Source organism: Pimephales promelas, chromosome 1 (assembly GCF_988280905.1).
Source record: "Pimephales promelas chromosome 1, fPimPro1.hap1.1, whole genome shotgun sequence".
In the NCBI taxonomy this organism is placed as follows: domain Eukaryota; kingdom Metazoa; phylum Chordata; class Actinopteri; order Cypriniformes; family Leuciscidae; genus Pimephales; species Pimephales promelas.
The window spans coordinates 19,334,536-19,356,415 of NC_142769.1; the positions used below are offsets into that span (position 1 = coordinate 19,334,536).

At 39.6% G+C, this 21,880-nt stretch overlaps 1 protein-coding gene across 2 annotated transcripts in view; it reads left to right on the forward strand.

The window, feature by feature from the left end:
• The window catches only part of stim2b (stromal interaction molecule 2b), a 73,346-nt gene extending 70,854 nt beyond the window's left edge, over nt 1-2,492 (forward strand). For both annotated transcript variants that reach the window (XM_039669288.2, XM_089128630.1), the window contains one exon: nt 404-2,492. In XM_039669288.2, the coding sequence (XP_039525222.2) occupies nt 404-935 (532 nt within the window). In that variant the 3' untranslated portion in view covers nt 936-2,492. The remainder of the gene's footprint in view (nt 1-403) is intronic.
• Nucleotides 2,493-21,880: the final 19,388 nt, after the last annotated feature.

A 21,880-nucleotide genomic window follows, 5' to 3' on the forward strand; every position in this document is an offset into this window, starting at 1 on the left:
ACAATTATGTGTTTTTAATGTTTTGAAAGTGTTGTATGCTCACCAACGTAGCATTTATTTAATAAAAAATACAGTAAACTGTAATATTGTGAGTATTACTGTGATGGCAAAGCTGAATTTTCAGCAGCTATTTTTCTAGTCACACAATCCTTCAGAAATCATTCTAATATGCCAAGTTGGTACTCAATTATTATTGGTGCTCAATTATTAATAGTGGCTCTTATTATAATGAACTTTGAGTTTTTGCTACACAAATAATACTGTGTTTACTATATTTTTGATCAAATAAATGGTGAGCATAGAGACTCCCTTCAAAAACATACAACTTTTGACTGATAGTGTATCTTTTTTTCTATATCATTATGATGCATTTTGTGTTATTTTATATGTTTTTGTTACACAGGGACTCACAGGACACATGCTCAGATTCAGACTCTCTCAGTTCCTCTTTGGGCAGGAAGCAGTTCTCTGGTCAAAGTACATATGTTGCGGGCACGGATACCCCACCACGTAAAATCTCTCGTGAGGAACTTCTTCTCCTGGCGCAAGAGGCCCAGGCTGCAGCCATGGAGACCTTGCCCCCTTCCACATCCTCCCCTTCATCTCCTCTTGACTCCTCCTCTGGTCACAAGGGCTCTCCTGACCTTACCCACTATTCCGTGCTCCCAGAATCTCAAAGTTTAACCTTTCAACCTAGAACCAAAGCTGTGGCCTATAATGGCATTCTGGAAAAGTCATACAGCATGGGGCAGCTGCCCGCTGGTGGGACACCCCCAGAGGGACATTACCCCTCGATTAGCTCACTCGACATAGAAAGCAAAGCTATCAAGGAGCCCAAGCAACTCCAAACCACCTCCTCCCAGGACTCTTGCGATAACGGAGAGAAAAAACGCTCCAAGATCAAGAGCTTGTTCAAGAAAAGCAAAAAGCTGTGAAGAACAGTAGAGAAGAGGATGAAATGTAGAGAAAAATAAGCCTTAAAACAAAATAAATGAGGGTGATGCTGTCAACCAGAAGCCAAAACATTTTTCAGTTTCTTTGTCCTTTTTTTTATTATTTAAATGGAATGAAGCTCCGTCTGGTTACTATGGAAGCTTGTTTCCGCCACTGAATAAAAAAAAAGAAATAAAATAAAAAAAAACGCGACTTTTTATCTCACGATTGTAAGATCGCATTTCTGAGAAATAAAGTCGCAATTGTGAGAAATAAAGTCACTCAATTGGGACTTTATTTCACGCAATTCTGACTTTACAACACACAATTGTGACTTTATATCAATCAATTCTGACTTTATATCTCGCAATTCTGACTTTATAACACGCAATTACGACCATCTCACGCAATTCTGACTTTATATCTCGCAATTCTGAGAAATAATGTCAGAATTGTAAGATGTAAACTCACAATTATGAGAAAAAAAAGTAAGAATTGTGTGATAAAAAGTTGCAATTACCTTTTTTATTTTTCATCCTGTGGCAGAGACAAGATTCCAGGTTACAGTCCTTGGTTGGAAGCCTTTTTTATAGTGATTTCTTTTTTTAGCCTCACATGTATGCCATTGAAGGCCAGAAAATGTCATAGCATTTTGCAGAACATGGCCTCTTTACTGTCTTCTGTTAAGGTTTTGTTCTCTATAAAGTGCACCCAAATTTTGTCACTAGGAAAGGGTCAGGAAGTATACCAAAAACAAGAGGAGGAGGGAGGGGATGTACAAATCTCCTTGAAATTTGTCCCTAAATGTATGGTGATACAACACCACAAGTGGAAATTCTGTCATTATGTTCTTTCCATCATGCCCTTCCAAACCTGTATGCATTTTTCTATTTATTTTTTATGTGGGACACAATATATATATATATATATATATATATATATATATACTGTATATATATATGGATATACATACGGGATCTGACACGGTCACAGGGGGTTAATAATAAAGGCATCGATTTACGGCAAAAGAGTAACCCCTGAAGCGATGTATGAAGTAGGATATAGGAGTAGCTTACAAGCTCAAACAAATAGAGCTGGGCAACAAACTCAAGTTCTTGTCTCATATTAAAATCCTCCAACATTTCTATTTAAAAATTCACGTTTTCGATTTCTAATTTGTGCCTGCTTTTTTTTTTTTTTTTTTTTGCTCTATCCTCTGCTCTTCCGCGTTCTTCGATGCATGTGTCAGATCAAGGTTTACTCTTTCGCCGTGAATCGATGCCTTTATGAACCCCCTGTAGCCGCGTGGAGCACTTTTATGATGGATGGACGCACTTTTTTTGGACTTTGGAAAATCAGAACCGCCATTTACTGCCATTATAAAGCTTGAAGAGCCAGGATTTTTCTTAATATAACTCTGATTGTGTTTGGCTGAAAGAAGAAAGTACACCTTGGATGGCTTGAGTATGAATAAATCATGCAGTCATTTTCATTTTTTGGTGAACTATCCGTAGTACCAGACTAAAACGCACGTTTGATTTTTGATATGTTTTAGCTTACCTCAAGGGCATCCAATATGTAGGTGTCTTTGTTTCCACAGTATTTTCAATTTTGATATTTTTCGGTCAAACCGTTGTTGTCCATCAGTCACATAATGCAGGTTTAGGGGGTCCACCCTCAGTTCACCTCTTAAGAGCATGTACAGATACATCAAAATTAAACATGATTTAATTACTCATAAATGTAAGTACACATTGATGGCCTAAGACACGAAACGAGCGGTTTGTGTGAGAAAACGAACAGTATTTATATCGTTTTTACCTCGTGTAACCACAGCCATGTACAACTGATCTGACGGCACGGGCACTTCGGTCTGCGCATGCGCCGGTAGTGATCGCTTGGGCGTGTACATCACTCATTGTTTACACAGAGATTTCGGAAGTTTTACCTTTCACTAAACATATTTAGATATATCGAAATCATCTTCCATTGTGATTTCCTGCATAATTAAATGTTTAGATCTTCACAGTGAAAGGTAAAACTTCCGAAATCTCTGTGTAAACAATGAGTGATGTACACGCCCAAGCGATCACTTCCGGCGCATGCGCAGACCGAAGCGCCCGTGCCGTCAGATCAGTTGTACATGGCTGTGGTTACACGAGGTAAAAACAATATAAATACTGTTCGTTTTCACACACAAACCGCTCGTTTCGTGCCTTAGGCCATCAATGTGTACTTACATTTAAGAGTCATTAAATCATGTTTAATTTTGACTTCTCTGTGCATGCTCTTAGAAGGTGAACTGAGGGTGGACCCCCTAAACCTCCATTATATGACTAATAGACAACAACGGTTTGACCGAAAAATATCAAAATTGAAAATACTGTGGAAACAAAGACACCTACATATTGGATGCCCTTGAGGTAAGCTAAAACATATCAAAAATTAATTTCAAAGTGAACTACCTTTTTAATCTAAATGCTGTCTTTGTAACCAGGCCTCAAATTCAAAAAACGACAGCTGGATGTTGCTTGAAATATACCTCCCTGCCTTTGACATCACAAGAAAAAGTTTGTAATATTTAGTTGACGGGTAAGGTTGAGGTTTTTCTATAGCGTCAAAAATCCTTTCCCCTCCTCTCCTCCAAAAGGCCCAGGGTGGGCTTAGTCAGCTTTGTCATTTCTGTTTACTGCCACAGAGCTCCTGTACTTGACAATATATATATATATATTTTTTTTAAGTTAAAAAAAGAGGTAACACTTAACATAAAGCAGCATGTCAGACTGCCTTTAGTAAATCAATACAAATTACTTTACGTTCTTAAAATGTACTAAATACTTAAGCACTATATTTTAATGATCATTACACTCTTCTGTTTTGATTTAAAACACAGTTTCGCAATACAAGATTGATGCCAGCATATTCATAGCATTATAAAATTTTCTAGGTCTGGCGTTAATAAGGCGTCTTGACTAACTGCTGTGTGGAAAGCGCTACTGAATTATCCTGCTAAAGGTTGTTGCACTATTGCTTTCCTTACCAGGAAAGAGTCGCTTTTGGCGGCATAAAAGTAAGTTATGTTAGTTAGATTAAGGAGAATATTTGTAAAGATGCGTTAGAAAGCGGCAAATTGAGAGCCAGAAAAAAATTATTTAATGGATTTGATGCCTCTTACCACATTTATTCTCTGAAATATTATAAATATGTTTATTAGGATTTATTAAATTGTAGACATTTGATTTCTTTTGGGTAGCTGAGGAAATATATATTTTTTTTCTGAGGACAAGTGTATGATATGCAGATTTTGACCCAAAATCCCTCTCTCTTGGACTGAGTGCCCTGTTTCAAGGGCGTTACCATCACTGTGATCATTACCTCTCTCCAATCATACAAATCATCCACAATGGGGCACTAAACTGATTATGTTTTGGCAAAAAAGAAAAAAGAAAGAATTTTTTTTTGATTTGCAAGACCTTTGTCCAGTGTCAGAGAGGACAGCGTGACAGTGGTGCCTAAATTTGTTTGTCTCAGAACTTACTCACTCAGCATTGTATACGCTGATACATAGATGAAGGGAAAAAAATATTTTATGCATATACACATGTGTTTGTGTATATATATATATATATTTATACAGTGACTTACATGGACACATGAATGTTGAGACGATTGAGCTGATCTGTTTTGTTGTTTTTTTTGTGTGTGAATATTTGTATACAGTAGAACAAATTAATAAAAAAATGTGGCAAAAGTCTCATCTGTGCAATCAATTAAAAACTGTCTGTGAGTTATTAAATAACTCTGGCACAGCCGATTTCAGCTAGACCAAACTGTGTCGCTGTGTCCTAACCAGGCGTGATTGGCGTGACACATCGCAATCAATCATAAAGGACCAATCAGAAAGGTTGTTACCACTTTTCGCTCTCTCATGGCTGACACAAAAACAAAACAAAAAAAACAAAAAACGATGAAAGGTATCTCTTCTATAATTTCTGTGATGTTGCGCTAGCTCCGCCCACACCTAACACTTTTCAAGTTCAATTAAAATTTCCATTAAAACCAAGTGTTTTGGTGAAGCATCACAGAAGTCATGAAAAAACAAGGTAGCTATGTGTTAGTTCTGCAGGGTATGTTTCCAGACCGTGTTGTGGATTGCTATAATAAATGACTCTTTGTCATCCGGGGAGGTGCCAGCAATGCTGTTGTCACTCTCGTTTAAAAAAAGTAAAAATATATGAAAAATTCTAATATGAAAAATCTTTCAAATTATCGTCCAATCTCAAATCTTTCATTCCTGACTACATTCTGTTTTGGTTAAAGTCACTAATGGCTAAGAGCCCCCAACTCCGGCTCCATGTCCCTTCTCATTCTCTTGGATCTTAGTTCAGTTTTTGAAACTATTGACCATGCACTGTTATACTCAATCGTATTGAAGATGTATTTGGTTTGTCAGACACAGTACTTCTTCGCTGGTTCAAGTCCTATTTCACTGACTGCAGTCAATTTGTTTTTGTGGGTGGTTAGAGGTCCAAATTGGTTCTGTTCAAACTGGCGTCCCACAGGGGTCAGTATTGGATCCCTTACTTTGTAGTGTGTACAGTATATCTATCCACTTGGTCGATTATTAAGTTCTATTGACCTTAACTATCACTTTTATGCTGATTAAATGCAGATTTATATCTATTCAAGACTGGGTCAGCAAGTTGACATTGTGCATCTTTCGAACTGTATCAAATTTTTTTTTCTGTCTTTAAATGGCTCGAAAACAGAAGTTATGCTCCTTGGCTTAACAAATCTTGATGCCACACTGTCAATTGAGCCTTTTATGCAGAATACAGTTAAGACATAGCATGTTTACATCCTACATGTATGTTGTCTTTCTCAGTTGCTGAGAGGTTGATAAACTCTTTTGTCTTTTCAAGTGTTGACTATACTGTAATGGTCTTCTAGCTGGGGTATCTAAATCATCAATTTGCAAACTGAAATATTTACAAAATTTCGGCTGCTTGAGTATTGTCTGGGGTCAGGGCTAGGGATCATATTACCCCTGTCTCGGAGTCTATGCACTACTAGCTACCTGTTAGGTACCATATTGATTTTAAAATCCTTATGTTGGCATATAAGGCTTTGCAAAATCTGGCTCCTCAGTACTTGACTGATCTATTAATGCCGTACACATCACGTCGTAATCTGAGTTCCTCTCTAAGTGGTCTCTTGGTTGTTCCCAAGACAAGGCTTCATTCTAGGGGTGATAAAGCAGCAAGCTTTGGAATTCTCTCCCGGCCGACATCAGGGAAGCAAATGCATTAGTGACTTTTAAATCTCTTCTTAAAGCATTTTATTTTAGGATTTCTTTCATTTGATCTGTTTGGTAACACTTTACTTGAATGGGTGTGCATAAGACTAACATGACACCTTCATAATCATGACATGGCACATGTTATATATGAAGGAAGTGTATGCATGTTTATGACAACTGTCATTAAGTGTCATTCACTCAGTCATTACATTTTTAATGCAAATATGACATTGTTTGAGATGTCTTGTTTATGACAACTTGACATAAACCAATACATCATAACCTATCAGAGTCTTTGTTATGACAACTTGACATTAGACAACACAACCTGTCATAAACATGACATTAATATCATTAATTATCATTGATTAATTATCAAACCTAAGAAACCACTTAGCTTATTGGTTAACATTACATTAAACTGTCACATAAAATATTCATGACACAGTTATAATGGCCTCATGACAGCCAATGTCAAAACCAACCACATGACAGTTTAACTTAATTTAATGTCAAGTTGTCGTGACAAAGACACTGACAGGTTATGATGTTATGGTTTATGTCAACAGGTCATAACAAAGACATCTTAAACAATGCCATATTTGCATTTAAAATGTCATTATTGAGCGAATGACACTTAATGACAGTTGTCATAAACATTCATAAACCCTATTTCATATTCATGACATTTGTCATGTCATGGTTATGAAGGTGTCATGCCAGTCTTAGTACACCCCTTCAAGTAATGTGTTGCCATTTGTTTATTTTTGTATTTAAAGTGTGTAGTTTTCTCTGTTATGTTTGCATGTAAGTTGAGAAAGCAACTTCTAAAGGTGCTATATAAAATAAATGTATTATTATTATTATTATTAATCTATTATATAAGTATAACCAATAAGTATTTTTTGTGACCTGATCATAGCTGCAATGATGAAATATTTATAGGCCAAATCTGGAAGTTATCATCACTCTGGTTTCTCTAATATGGGAATGAGAGAATATCACCACTCTGTAGAGCAGTACTGGGCCCAGTCTTAAAGGCCATCACATTTCATTTAGTTTTCTGTTTAAAGGGTTAGTTCACCCAAAAATGAAAATTAAGTCATTAATTACTCACCCCCATGCTGTACCAACCCCGTAAGACCTTTGTTCATCTTCGGAACACAAATAAAGATATTTTTGATTGAATCTGAGAGCTGGATCACTCTTCCATTGGCTTCCTAAGGGACTGGCTCTTGACGGCCCATAAAGTCATTAAAGAAAATGTTTAAATGTTCCATGTGCCTACAGCGGCTCAATTATAAGTTTATCAAGCGACGAGACTACTTTTTGTGCGAAAAAAACTTAAATAACGGCTTTATTCGACTATTCCATTACTTCCTTATTGGCGCATGCGCGAGAACTGAGATGTGGACGTTCTCATTCGACCACTTCTTGTAACCGGCTGCTCACCACTTAGGAGTTTTACCGCCCCCTACCGTATAAGATGATGATAATGCACACTGTCGTTTTTTGAGAAGATTAAAGGCTTTTAAGTGCACCTTGTAGTGCGGAAAATACGCTAATTGAAAAGCGTATGTACAGCGCGCATCTTCCTCTGCTTGTAAACAGAAAGTTTTGCACTTCCAGCTATATCAGCACATCATCTTATACGGTAGGGGGCGGTAATACTCCTAAGCGGTGAGCAGCCGGTAACAAGTCGAAGGAGAACGTCCTCGTCTCAGTTCTCGGGCATGCGCCAATAAGGAAGTAATGGAATAGTCAAATAAAGCCGTTATTTATGTTTTTTTCGCACAAAAAGTAGTCTCGTCGCTTGATAAACTTATGATTGAGCCGCTGTAGGCACATGGAACATTTAAACATTTTCTTTAATGACTTTATGGGTCGTCAAGAGCCAGTCCCTTAGGAAGCCAATGGAGGAGTGATCCAGCTCTCAGATTAAATCAAAAATACCTTTATTTGTGTTCTGAAGATGAACGAAGGTCTTACGGGGTTGGAACAGCATGGGGGTGAGTAATTAATGACTTAATTTTCATTTTTGGGTGAACTAACCCTTTAATATCTATTTTAAGTCAGTTACTTAACATAGGCTGGTCTAATTTGATAATAAAAATAAGACTGATTGCCCCTTGACTAACTGCTAGTTGCTCTTTCTTGTCTAGGCGACTTACTGTAAGATACTGGTTAAATCTTAAATCGCCACACTATGGTTTCGGACACCATTACAAATGCCTGTCCCCTTAAATAATGCCCTATTTGAGGGTATAGCCCCCTACATATTTCGGATTTAGCCACAGTCTTAACATCATGCAGGCTTCCTCAAATCTGGTCACGGGGGGCCACTAACTTGGAGAGTTTAGTTCCAATCCTTATCAAACATACCAGAACAAGCTAGTCATTGTCTTCAAGTCAAAACACATTTATTTATATAGCCCTATACAGATTGTTTCAAAGAAGTTTTACAGTGATAGGAAAATAATGAAAAAAGTTTGTTTCCATAAGAAAATAACAGTTCTCCTCTGGCCAATGAAGTGTATGATTATGTTTCAGGCAGCATTATAGGTCAGAAGTCAGATTGGTTTAACCTCAATCAGAATGTTTATCCAATTGCATCTGGTTGAAGATCGGAGTCACTCCGGTATGCCGGGTTTGTTGAGGATCAGTGCTGATGGCTGTCATGTCAATGAGGCCTTCACAGGGGAGTCTAGTTGACACAATCTCTGCTGACACTTCAGGCATGCATTGTGGTCGTGTCTAGGTGCTGGTCCTTCATCTGGTCTGGATATGGCCCGGATCAGGCTGACTACATCATGTGCTGTGGTCGTGTCTAGAATTGTTCCCAGTTCCGGCTGACCTAATTTATGCAGCCTTTTCCCTTTGTTCAGAATTACTAGAAAACTGCAGGTAAGTGAGTTTCATCATGGTTTGAGCTGAACTCTGCAGGACAGTGGCCCTCCAGGGATGGATTTGAGGAACCCTGACATAATGGCTATATTTACTCAGTTAGCTAGATTTGATTGTTGGCGATTTGCCATGATCTTGGATCGCTTGATTCTTCGAAGCTCATCCTGGACTTGCTGTCATAGCAACAGATCCGTCAGCTTGAACCTGCTCGCGAGCAGGTTTATTTCATGTAAACAGGATAAGATCGCAACTGATACAGGAAGTCCTTTAGCGCAGCGCGATAGTGTAGCCTAATTTCTGAGATTCATTTATTTTTTTCTCGTGAAATGATCGTCGTGAGGGTGTCGTTTATACATTATTATTTTGTTGGAAATGCATATTAATGTTCGATTTGATGTCGGGCTTCAACAACAGCACACAATGTTTGCATTGCCCTAAAATTATTTGCGAACAATCAGCGGATTCAGGGACAGGCTAATAATCAGCTGGAAAGGCTGTCCCTGAATCCGCTGCAGAGTGCTCAACTCCCCAGTCTGCGTTGGTGAGAGTTGTTCCTGAGGCTGCAGAGAGGACTATTCATGATCCTAGAGCTGTCAATGCTGAGCTCGAGTCTGTGTCAGTCAGCACCGTCTCTGAGTCGGCCTCATGGAGAACTGCGGCCGACACAGCTGCAGAAGCACTCCTCCGGCCTGTATCAGCTCCCCAAGATATGCCTGTCATAATTGCTGCCAAAACTTTGTCTGACTATCTGTCTAGTCTTGTCAAGATTCTAGAGGTACCCCCTGTCTGTACTGTTTTGTCCTCTGCTCTCAAGAGCCCTCGACTGCAAGTGCTGAAGCGCTGTCCCAGAGCCCTCAACTGCAAGCGCTGTCCCAGAGCCCTGGACTGCAAGCGCTGTCCCAGCCCTGGACTGCAAGCGCTGTCCCAGAGCCCTCGACTGCAAGCGCTGTCCCAGAGCCCTCGACTGCAAGCGCTGTCCCAGAGCCCTCGACTGCAAGCGCTGTCCCAGAGCCCTCGACTGCAAGCGCTGTCCCAGAGCCCTCGACTACAAACGCTGTCCCAGAGCCCTGGACTGCAAGCGCTGTCCCAGAGCCCTGGACTGCAAGCGCTGTCCCAGAGCCCTCGACTGCAAGCGCTGTCCCAGAACCCTCGACTGCAAGCGCTGTCCCAAAGCCCTGGACTGCAAGCGCTGTCCCAGAGCCCTGGACTGCCAGCGCTGTCCCAGAGCCCTCGACTGCAAGCGCTGTCCCAGAACCCTCGACTGCAAGCGCTGTCCCAAAGCCCTGGACTGCAAGTGCTGTCCCAGAGCCCTCGACTGCAAGCGCTGTCCCAGAGCCCTCGGCTGCAAGCGCTGTCCCAGAGCCCTCGCCTGCAAGCGCTGTCCCAGAGCCCTGGACTGCAAGCGCTGTCCCAGAGCCCTGGACTGCAAGCGCTGTCCCAGAGCCCTCGACTGCAAGCGCTGTCCCAGAGCCCTCGGGTGCAAGGGCTGTCCCAGAGCCCTGGACTGCAAGCGCTGTCCCAGAGCCCTGGACTGCAAGCGCTGTCCCAGAGCCCTCGACTGCAAGCGCTGTCCCAGAGCCCTCGACTGCAAGCGCTGTCCCAGAGCCCTCGACTGCAAGCGCTGTCCCAGAGCCCTCGACTGCAAGCGCTGTCCCAGAGCCCTCGACTGCAAGCGCTGTCCCAGAGCCCTTGACTGCAAGCGTTGTCCCAGAGCCCTCGACTCTAAGCTCTGTCCCAGAGCCCTCGACTGCAAGCGCTGTCCCAGAGCCCTCTACTGCAAGCGCTGTCCCAGAACCCTCGACTGCAAGCGCTGTCCCAAAGCCCTTGACTGCAAGCCCAGCGCCTTCCTTTCCTGATCCCTTACTACCTACCACACCCCTAGTCTTTGCTCCACTGCCAGCTGCAGCAGTTCCCACTGTCACCCGACCTCTGAATGTGTCTCCGGTCACCCCTGTCATGGCTGAATCCTGGACTGTTTCACCTACTTCCCACACTACACCCCCCAAGCCTTCCCGGATCCCTCGTCCGAAGTCCTCTTCCCATAAACCCAAGACCACTGTCCCACCTATCCACCCTGGACAATCCCCTATGAACTCTGTGTTTCCTCCGCCACCTCTTCCTTGTCTATTATTTTTGATATTTCACCCCAACCCTGTCATTGTTTTCTCTTGTATGCCATTATTGTTGTTCGTCATGCTTTGTTGGTTTGTGTCTTTGTCTCAGTCTGTCATGTCCTGTGTTTGATGTCCCAGCCTGGAAGCCGCTCCTTAAGGTGGGGGTTCTGTCATGATTCTTCCCTCAAGTCCTTGATTTTCTCTAGTTTGGGGGCAGGATCATGACAGAATCATGTTTTGTGTACAAGCGCATCATGTTTTGTGTAGCCTGTTTGGGCCATGTGCTTGTGATGTCTCGTTTCATACCCCACCCCCTTGTTAACCTCGTCCTATCATTATTGCCTAGTTGGTGTCACCTGTTCCCCTCATTAGTTTCTCCCCATTTAATCCCGTTGTGTTTGCTGTCCTGTGCCGGTTCATTGTCAAACTTAAGGCGGGCGTACACTGTGCGATTTTCGTCCGATTTTGAGTCGAATTCTGACTCGTGCAACTCTTTTTCGTGTCGGACCAACTTTCAGCTTTGTCGTGCATCGTTTGTCGTGCAGTGTTCATGCAGTGTACAGGGAGAAACGAGAGGTGATTAACTTCTCACGATCGACAATCGTATGGTCGGATGAATTTCTGGCAAATTTTGGTTGCTCCTCGTGACTATATCGCACAGTTGAAGCAAAGCTACGAACCGATTGCCCTAAACTCAGTGTTTTTTCCCTCACTGCACCTGGGTGAAAACAGAAGTTTAACCATTTCATCTGCAGCAAAAATAAAATTAAAATAAAAACGAAAAGAGGGAGATCTTTAAGTTCTGTAGATCAAACTAGCTACAAATTACTAGAGATGCAACGATACCGTTTTTTCAAAACCGATCCGATACCAAAATTCTGAGTATCGGCCGATACCGATACCAATCCGATATCAGTGGTGTTTTTTTTTACCTTCAAAACTAAAGAATGTATACAATTCACTTGGTCATTAAGATTTATTTATATTAGGTAAAGAAATTTATACCAAATCTGACTGCACATTACTTGATGAAAAAGGGGACAAGATGTATGGCTGAAAACTTTATTAAGAAAACTGAATGATGCAGTAGAAAAATTAACAGTAATTTCAACACTTACTAGTTGTATCACTAACAAACTTAACAATATTTACTGCAATTATCAAATAAAACTATTTTCTGAACAAAATCCAAAAAGTAATATTCTAAATTTAGTGAATCTTAAATCTGAACGGTAGCAAGCTGCAACACAGTGCTTATCATAAAGTATACCTTACACCTAGAAAACAAACACTAATATAACAACCAAGACAAGTATAGACTTCACCAGTAACATAAACCTGCTTCAGGATTCACTTGATCATCATTGGCAGGTTTTTTTTTAAGGAATATTAACATTTCTGCTCTCTCTGCTTTTAGTCGGTTCCTTCTTTCATCTAGAATGTTGGAGGCAGTGCTAAACAGTCTTTCACTCTCAACACTTGTACAGGGGGCAGAAAGAAAGGCTGATGCAGTAGCAGCAAGGGCAGGGAAACAAATCTTGTTCACTGCCCAGTAATGGAATGGGTTTTCAGACCGAGCGATAATTTGCTCTGTCATATACATTTGTATTTGAAGAAGAGCACTCGTGGTAATTATTCCTCCAGGTTCGTCTTGCTTCTTGAGAACTTCATCAAACATCATCATGAAGGTGCTCTTGCTTGTGTGTCTGCTTGACCCACTTGCTTCTGCATGAGAAACCTTCTCTGCTGGATCTGCTGCAGCAGCTAAGGCAGTAGTTGTCCCCCTCTTCAGTGCATCTTCCATCTTCTCGACCTCTTGTATCAGGGCATTTTTTGCATGCCTGGCAGCGTCTGCATTTGAAAAGCATCTGAGACAAAACATGCAGAATAAATAGTCTATTTTTATACAAACGTTACATTGTCATTACAGCAATATAAAAGTTGTCATTTATCTTTATCCTTTTTTATTTATATATTTTTTAATTTTTGGAATTGTTTCTTAAACTAATTAAAAATGAATTTATTTATTTTGTTTTGCGATGAAAGTGCAACTGTCAGTGAAATTATTTACAGATGCATTCTGATAAAATTCCAAGCTGCAGTGTAATTACTTTTCTTTTTATTGGTTGCTGAAAAGATACTTACAAAATAATTGCTTATTTTTTTCTGAATAAATAAAGCCTTATTTGATGTCTCAAAACCACAGACAATTTTCATATGTTGGACATAACAAAATTAAATTACAAACATAATGCAACTAAAATAAATAATTTTATATAAAGGCCAAATTTGATCATATATAATACAATTATAAGTGGTCGTTATCTGTCATCCAATGACTTATCTTTAGGATGAAAAAACTAATTATATTTAATGTGATTAATGCATAATCAGACGGCTTCACATTAAAACGAACGTAAATCTGCAGAATATGGAAAGCATTCCTAGCCGTTATTTTAGTATAAAAGTTTAATGACAGAGTTAATGATTAAAACTTTTTAATCAATTAAACGAAACTGATAGAAACCTTAAAATATGTTTTTAATAATAGTAATAATTGCCTAATAAAATGAATCTTATTTACAATAAATGAAGAACGTTGTCATCGTCAAAATTGTATAATGGAAAATATATTTTAGCGTGCAAGTGACATTTTATGTGTGTGCATAGACTTTTAGCTTACCTGTCTTTGTACCGTGGGTCAAGTAAAGTGGCAACGGAGTAAAGTCGTTCATTCTCGATGTTACCAAATCGTGTGTTGACTGCTTGTAGTAGTGTACTTTTCATTGTTTTAATCCCCGTGTCTGTGTCTCTCTCCTGAGACAGCAAACGTTTCAGAACTGAAATTGTTGGAATGACATCCGCTGTGGTTGAACTGGATGAGCTTATGGTTCGCGTCAGTTCTTCAAACGGTGACAGTACGATCATTGTTTTTTCCAGTAATCCCCAGTGGTTTACAGTCAGCACTGCAGGCAGCTCGTGGTCGGCAGCGAAGGCGCATAAGGTTCGCTTCTGTTCAAGGATGCTCTGAATCATATAATATGTACTGTTCCATCTAGTTGTAACGTCTTGCTAAAGACGTTTCAGGGGCATTTGAAATTCACGCTGAATGTCCGCCAATCGCGAGTATGCTAATGGAGAATGTTTGAAGTGCCCCACAATTTTTCTGGCACTTGCAATTGCGTCAATCAAGCTTCGTTGTGACAAAAGTTCCTCGTTAACAGCAAGCTGTAATGAGTGCACGACACAGCCCAAACTAGGGACTCCCAAATCGTCCATCGCCTTCTTCATATTGCTGGCATTGTCCCTCAAAATCACATGCATTTTGGATATAGGGATTTTCCAAGCATTCCAAGCATTTCTTTGATTGAATCTGAAATCACCCTGCTGGTGTGTGACCCTCTCATTTCCTTTACGTGTAGCACAGCGCTCTGCAAATCATAACTATCATTCAACCAATGTGCCGTTAAACTAAGAAGGGACATCGGGCACACGTCGGAGCTCCAAATATCTGTAGTGAAGCTGAAGGCCTGCACATTTAATTGGTCTGCAACGTGCGAGGAAACTCTGGAATACAGCTCAGGCAAAGCGGTCTCAGAAATGTATGTTCTAGATGGCAAACTATATCGTGGTTCCAGATGTTCCATGAGGCGACGGAAACTCGTGTTTTCGACAACAGAGAGGGGCTGATCATCTAGAACAATGAATTCAAGTACCTTTTCTGTTATTTTTACAGCTTTAGGATTCTGATGTGGAAGTTTTACTTGCCTCTGAAACGCATCTGTCAAGGTCAGCTGCTTTGACTCATTCTTTTTCCGTTTGATTTGCGCGAACTCCTCGTGTTCTTTTGCGTGATGCTTGTGAAGATGCTTGATTAAATTTGTCGTATTGTAATTCGAAACACTACTTTCACCTCTTGAAACGTTGGCTTTGCAAATATTACAATTTGCAGTGCTACTCGTTGATGTATCAAGGGTAAAATAATTCCAAATCAGGGACATGTTTAACACGCTGAGGTAGTTTGAATGTAAAAGGTTCCGCCTCAACTTGCCTGTCACACTCACGTGTGATTGCGCACAACGTATTTTAAATGTATTTGATTTAAGGCAATGTTTAAAAATAAATAATTTAGTTCCTATAAGAATTATTATACAGTAGGCCATCGTTTATTGCCATTCATTCATCAATCACTGGTAACACGGTATCGAATTTGGATCGGTCTTGCATCACCGATATCCGATCCATTCAAAAAGCTTGGATCGGCGCCCGATACCGATCCAGAGTATTGGATCGATGCATCTCTACAAATTACTGTTGCTTACCTCCAGTTCGTGTTGCAAAATGGATAATATTACCCACCGTCTTCCAAGCCATCTGCGATGTAACACCTCTTTTATTAATTTGTCAAACAATGTTTTTGAAATAAACCTGTTTTAAATTTTCATTGATGATTAATTATGGTTCCCTGGCGTTTTAATTAAAGACTGAAATTCGGCATAACCTTCGGCATAATTCGGCATAACCATTAAAAGCGCTTGCTCTGCTTGGGAGAAAAACTGGGCGTGTTCTTTGGCCATGCTGAACAGCCAATAGCAGCGTTGCTGATCACTGTTTCTGCTATCGATACATGTCCCCTTTTAAACCAAAGCGAGAACACGCAGTTATCTCAGGCCCCGTCCACACTACTGCGTTTTCGTTTAAAAACGGAGAATTAAAACGAATACGATCTCCGTCCACACCAGCGTTTTGTCTGCGTATTAGAATTGATCTCCGTCCACATTAAAACGACTGAAAACGCAGATCACGTGACCATTCACCAACACTGGGCATGCGCGCGCCGGTGTAAACAGTGGTTGGCGAATCAGGGAAGGACACGTCATGACTGATGACACCCAATCATAGAGCCGAGCATAAGCCTCTGCGTCATCGTTTGTAAACTCCTCCGTTTTGTCTCGTCCACACTAAAACGCCCTCCGGAGTTTCAAAACGCAAAACGCAGCTGCAGCGTTTCTAAACTTCTCCGTTTTAGGTCTTCGTTTTTCCCGTTTTAGTGTGGACGGGAGGTGCAAACGTAGCAAAAGGTCTCCGTTTTTAAACGAAAACGCAGTAGTGTGGACGGGGCCTCAGATGACTCAATCCAGCGATATTAATCATAAACAACAGGTGTGTTCGAAGAACCCAATTAGCCGGATCATGAGTAGCACAATGATATCATCTTAGATGTCTCATTTGATCTCGGATGTTTTAAGCAAAGTACGAAAAACGAGCCCCTGGTCTCAGCCTTCGTTTTTTCCTCGCCGAAACTGGCAGCGAACACTACTTCTACTGTTTTCAAAATCAAGTCAATAAAATCATAAAATAAAGACAATCAAATGCACCTCACACCTGAGTTTATTAGAAATTTAAGAATTGTCATCTGGGATTTGAATCTAGCACACTGTAATTGTATTTTGAGAATCTTACCTTTTTCAGTCACTTAAGCCTTCACACTACAGGATTTTAAGCCCGATTTGCAAGTTTGCAGATATGCTAAATATCTGGTGCTGTCAGCTGACTCGATAGCCTGTGGTGCCACGTGTCGGGGCAAGCAACAGCCAATGAGAGAGCAAGGCATAGGTTGAGGTCACCGGAAAAAGAACAGCACCAGCAATGGCTTCACGAAAAGCTTAGACCCAAGAAATTAAGTAAAAATTAATTAAACTGTGACAGGAGCATGAATGCATGGTATTTCCAACGAGATGTACCACAACCGAGCTGGCAGCTGCTTTTTCATTATAAAGATGTTTTAGTCACCTCCAACTCTCTCTGTAGCACACACAACCCAGCTGCTCGCATTTGCTTATCCATCCTTTCACAAATATTCTTTTTTTTTCCTAGGTTCTGAACAGATCATTGTGCAAACAACTTGCACCGCCAATTTTGTCCTGGCGTCCATTTTCAAATAGACAACACTTGTTTCGTGTCATTTCCCATTCCACTTCCACATAATTAAGTTGTTGCCAGCTCGTGTAGTGTGTAACCCCCTGTTGCAGATCATTTACGTAGTGTGAACACCACAACGACTTCAAGGTTTAAAGTTGTGTAGTGTGAACTAGGCATTAACATCAGATTTTTTTTAATACACATATATACAGTATATTGTATATGTAAATTGTAGGGGAGTGCGGGGCACAACCTAACGCGGGGTTAAATGTAACAGGACCAAAGCATGTTGTCTTTCCGCTCTTTTTCTCTTGCTGCCAGAAGACTCCCGCAAATTTGCGGAAAGTTTTGATAATATTTTGTAGAGATACTGGACAAAGAGTGTTTTGACACCATGCAAGTCATTTTTTTCATCATAGTTTTTTTTTTTTTTTTTCGGTTTCTGAGTTGGGTGTATACGTTTCCAATTCTAACTTTAAATTGCCTTAATCACTGTCTTGTTGGCTCAAACATACCACCGTTTTGAAACATGTCAGCAATTCCTAACGACTGTTAGCTTGGCTTAAAATATGTAATACACTGCAGGGTTAGTTGTAAAATAGTGTTACAACTAAGCCGCCAAGTGTACAATGATAATCAAATGAAAACGGAGCCACACAACTTTTCAGGTTTGAGTATACATTTAACTTTGTTAGACTTTCACAAACAATGTTGGAATTTAAAATGTTTAAAATTTAGTGTACTATGAATGATAACTTATTTATTTATTAGAAATATGGCCTGTTTTTAACGCAATAAACCCTTTAAATTTTGATTTTAAGCTTATTTGTATTATTATTACTGTTGTTATTATTATTAATAATAATACTTTTACATGCAGCTGCCACACACAAATCTAATACAATTGCAATTACAATATTTTATGATTTTTATTTATTATTATTTTTTGCAAAACTGTGCAGCCCTTTTCTATGTCTCTACTCTCCATCCATGATATTGATCCATAATAGAAGGATGATTGTATGAAGGATGGATATATGGATATCAATCTATATAGATACACAAACAGTATCAAACTATAAAAATAAAATAGTACTGAATTATTTGTGTTACACACAAGTGTTACATCTAACCCCTCTGTCTGTTACAATTAACCCCGCATATAAGCTGTAACAGTTGCACTTCTGTCACTTTCAGTGCAACAGTACAAAGTCCTAGAATAAAACTTTAAGTGTTCATTTGTAGCAGATATGTGTATGTTGCTTGTGTAAAAAAAGTTGAATAACTTATTTATTTATTTTTTTTTTAATAATTGAGCCTAAACCAAAATGTGTTAGGTTGTGTCCTGCTCTCCCCTATGTATGTGTTAATTTATGTTAATTGTGCTGCATTTCCTATGTACAGCTATTTTAGATATGTGAAAATCAGTGTCTCAGCGAGATGGTATAGCTGGGAATTCATAGTCTGCATCATTTGCATGTGAAACCTACTGTATATTGGTTGAAATGTATATGCTTTGAAGCATGTGCAGTAGTGTTGTAATGGACTTTCTTTGTAAGAGTTGAAACTCAAAAGTTATCACCCCTTTCCCTTGGCAAAAAGCCACAATTTTTCCATTGGCTTTTGTATTATTGCAGAAAACAAGCTCTATGATGAACAAAACAATGACTCATTCACATTTTGCTCACCAAGATAACTTTCACTTTAAAGCACAGCTTGAATGGATTTTGAAGCTTAAATAAAATCGACAGATGTGAAAAGCTAACATCATGAACAAACAACACCATGGTTGCATAATTTGCATATTCTAAATTTTTGAATTAGAGTAGTTTTCAAGATTGTGAGTATGAACACAACAAGGCTATAAAAGATGGCATTTTTTGTCCTTCACAACCTAGTCCCATTTAGCCATTTGTTAGCAACTGCCTTTTTCAGGGCATATAAATGAAAATATCTCGATTTAACCCAGAACATCATCTAACAACCAACTGACTTCAGACTGTTGGGCCGGAAGTTCAAAAATGCTTATTTCCTGGGGTTAGGACTTATTTCTGCAGCACTCTTAGACATTCACATTTCTGGAAAACTGTTTTACTGTAAGAATTGAAATGGTGGAGAATACTATTTTTGTCCTCTTTCTCCTCAGTCTTTCTCGCTTTCTGTCTTATAGGGAGGTTGAAGTATACATTAGAGCAATAGAAAAAGCAAAAATGTGTTTGTGTGACACCCCATTTATCTTATAAGTGGGCACTGGTGACTGGAGGAGAAACATGCATGATTGCTTTATCAATATAAAGAGAAAGTGAGGAGAATTGTGTTGATGGTTCATCAATTCCACACAGAGATACGCCAAGAAGATTCTTATGATGAATGGTCTGTTCAGAGAGAGAGAGAGAGAGAGAGAGAGAGAGAGAGAGAGAGAGAGAGAGAGAGAGAGAGAGAGAGCAAGAGCAAGAAGGAGAAATGTTAAAACAACTCAACCTTGCTCGCTCTCATATGTTCCCCCAACATGCTGTCTTACTCTCTTTCTTGTTCATTCAGTTGCACACACACACAAACCTACAAAGTCTCTCTCAGTGATCCTCCTCGCAGCAAAAACAGATGTTGCACTAGATGGCAGTCATGTACCATTGAAGGAATGGAGTGGAATGAAGTAAAGCCACCAGTACCACTCCCAGCTCACAGGTTTAACACATCTACTGCATGTATGTGTGTCAGCATATGTTGTTTGTAACCACATTGGTCGTTGGTGCTATCTAAAATAAAAAATAAAAAATCTAAATTAGACAAGCTTATGGTTTCATTGATGTTTGTCTTTGCTTCAACAGGGAAATACATTTAGCATAAAAATGGTGTGTTTGTTTATTCCATATGAAATCACCACAAATAAATAAATAAAATATCATTATCAATGTGTGACCAAAGTAAATTGTATTCTGTCAGTACAGTGTTTGAAAAAAATGTGATTCTTGACAGTTCGTAAAGTGCATTCGAAGAGTTCAGATGCAAAAGCCTCTAAGTGTCATTTGAAATTTTCTTCTAGAATGATCATTTTTATCAAGCTTGTATATTTAAGTTCAGTGATTTCACTTAAATGGCAATGCTAATTACCTATTAATTGTTATTTAAGTGAAATTACTGGACTTCAATATACAAGTTTGATAAAAATCATCATTAAGGAAGAAAATTTCAAATGGCATTTAGAGGCTTTTGCATCTGAACTCTTCATTCTGTAGAATGTGTGTAGTATGAATACAATCCAGGCATACCCATCATGTTGACAATGTTATGTGACTTACAACGTCAGCCACATAAATGTTTCTCGACGTTTAGAGATATGAAAACTTCTTTCCTGTGGCCTTATTGGATAGTAAAATGTCCATCATATACATACTTCAATCTATGTGGAAGTAGTAGGTCATCCTGTTATTTTTTTGCTTGGTGTGTATTCGGACAATGGACATACTGTTTATTTGATGTATAGCATTTCACATAGTCTATAGTTGGGAGGTAGTCATCTTTGGACCTGGGGTGTGCTAGATCATAGAGACAGAGTCATGGTGACTAGCTCCTGAATGGTTTCATGTCTACGGAATGTAATAAGTGGTTTGCCGACAGCGGATTTTCACCCACACATTTTGATGCTCCTTCTGGGTGAGCGGAGACGGAGAGTACCGCTGAAAGATGAGGGCTGTGGTTTTCAAGTGTCACAGTGGCTCATATTCTCTCCATTGGAGAGAAATCACAGTTAATGCAGCTCAGGTCTCTAAGGGGGAAACACTATCCTCTGGACACATGCATCTTCTTTTCTCATCTAAAGGAAGATGTAGGCTACTGTACTGCAGACTTACTTAAATTTGGCTGTTCCAAGAGTGCAATCTTTAGATGTTGGCTTCCAACGACTATGAAAACGTAATAATCAAGATAAAATGACCATCCTGCCGCATGCTGCTCCTTTCCTTTAAAGCTGTATGCTCTCGCCCCTCCTTAAATTCCTAAACTTAACGTCCAAATTCGTCAAATCATGTAATGTGACTATCGTAAAATGCAGTCTACTGTGAGACATGCTAATAGCCCCCTACACAATTTATGTGTGCGCGCTGTGAGCTGTGAACTTGGTGTTTCAGGCATGTGCCCAAATGGTCAAATATACAAAAAATATGTCAAACTGTCCGTCTTGGCGAGTATTTACATAAAGACAGTTATGTCTTAAAGAAATAGTTTACTTCAGAATTAAAATTCCCTGATCATTTATTACGTTAAATTTATATAGCGCCTTTCCCGAGCGCAAGACTTTGTAATAACAGTAAAAAAACAAACAATCAGTTTATACATAAATGGACAATAGACATTTGCCCAGTCCAAGAAATGAGCGATTGCACTTGCATAACAACTCTATTTACAGACAACATAGAAGGTGGCCAGTTCAGATGCAAAAGACTAACGGTATACATGGAAACATTATGACTGTAATATAGAGTTTTGGAAAATGTTTAAGAACAACATGTCGTGATTGATATTACTGTTTTAAACATATGGGTTTCGAATTTAGGATTACATTTCTGCAGCATGGATGTTGTCCTAAGAGCCAGGGGAAGAGAGTTCCATAGCTTAGGGGCTATAATGGAGAAAGATCTGCCACCCATAGATGAAAAACGAAATCTCAGCTCAGAGAAGTTCACAGCCAGAAGATCGGAGAGGTCAAGGG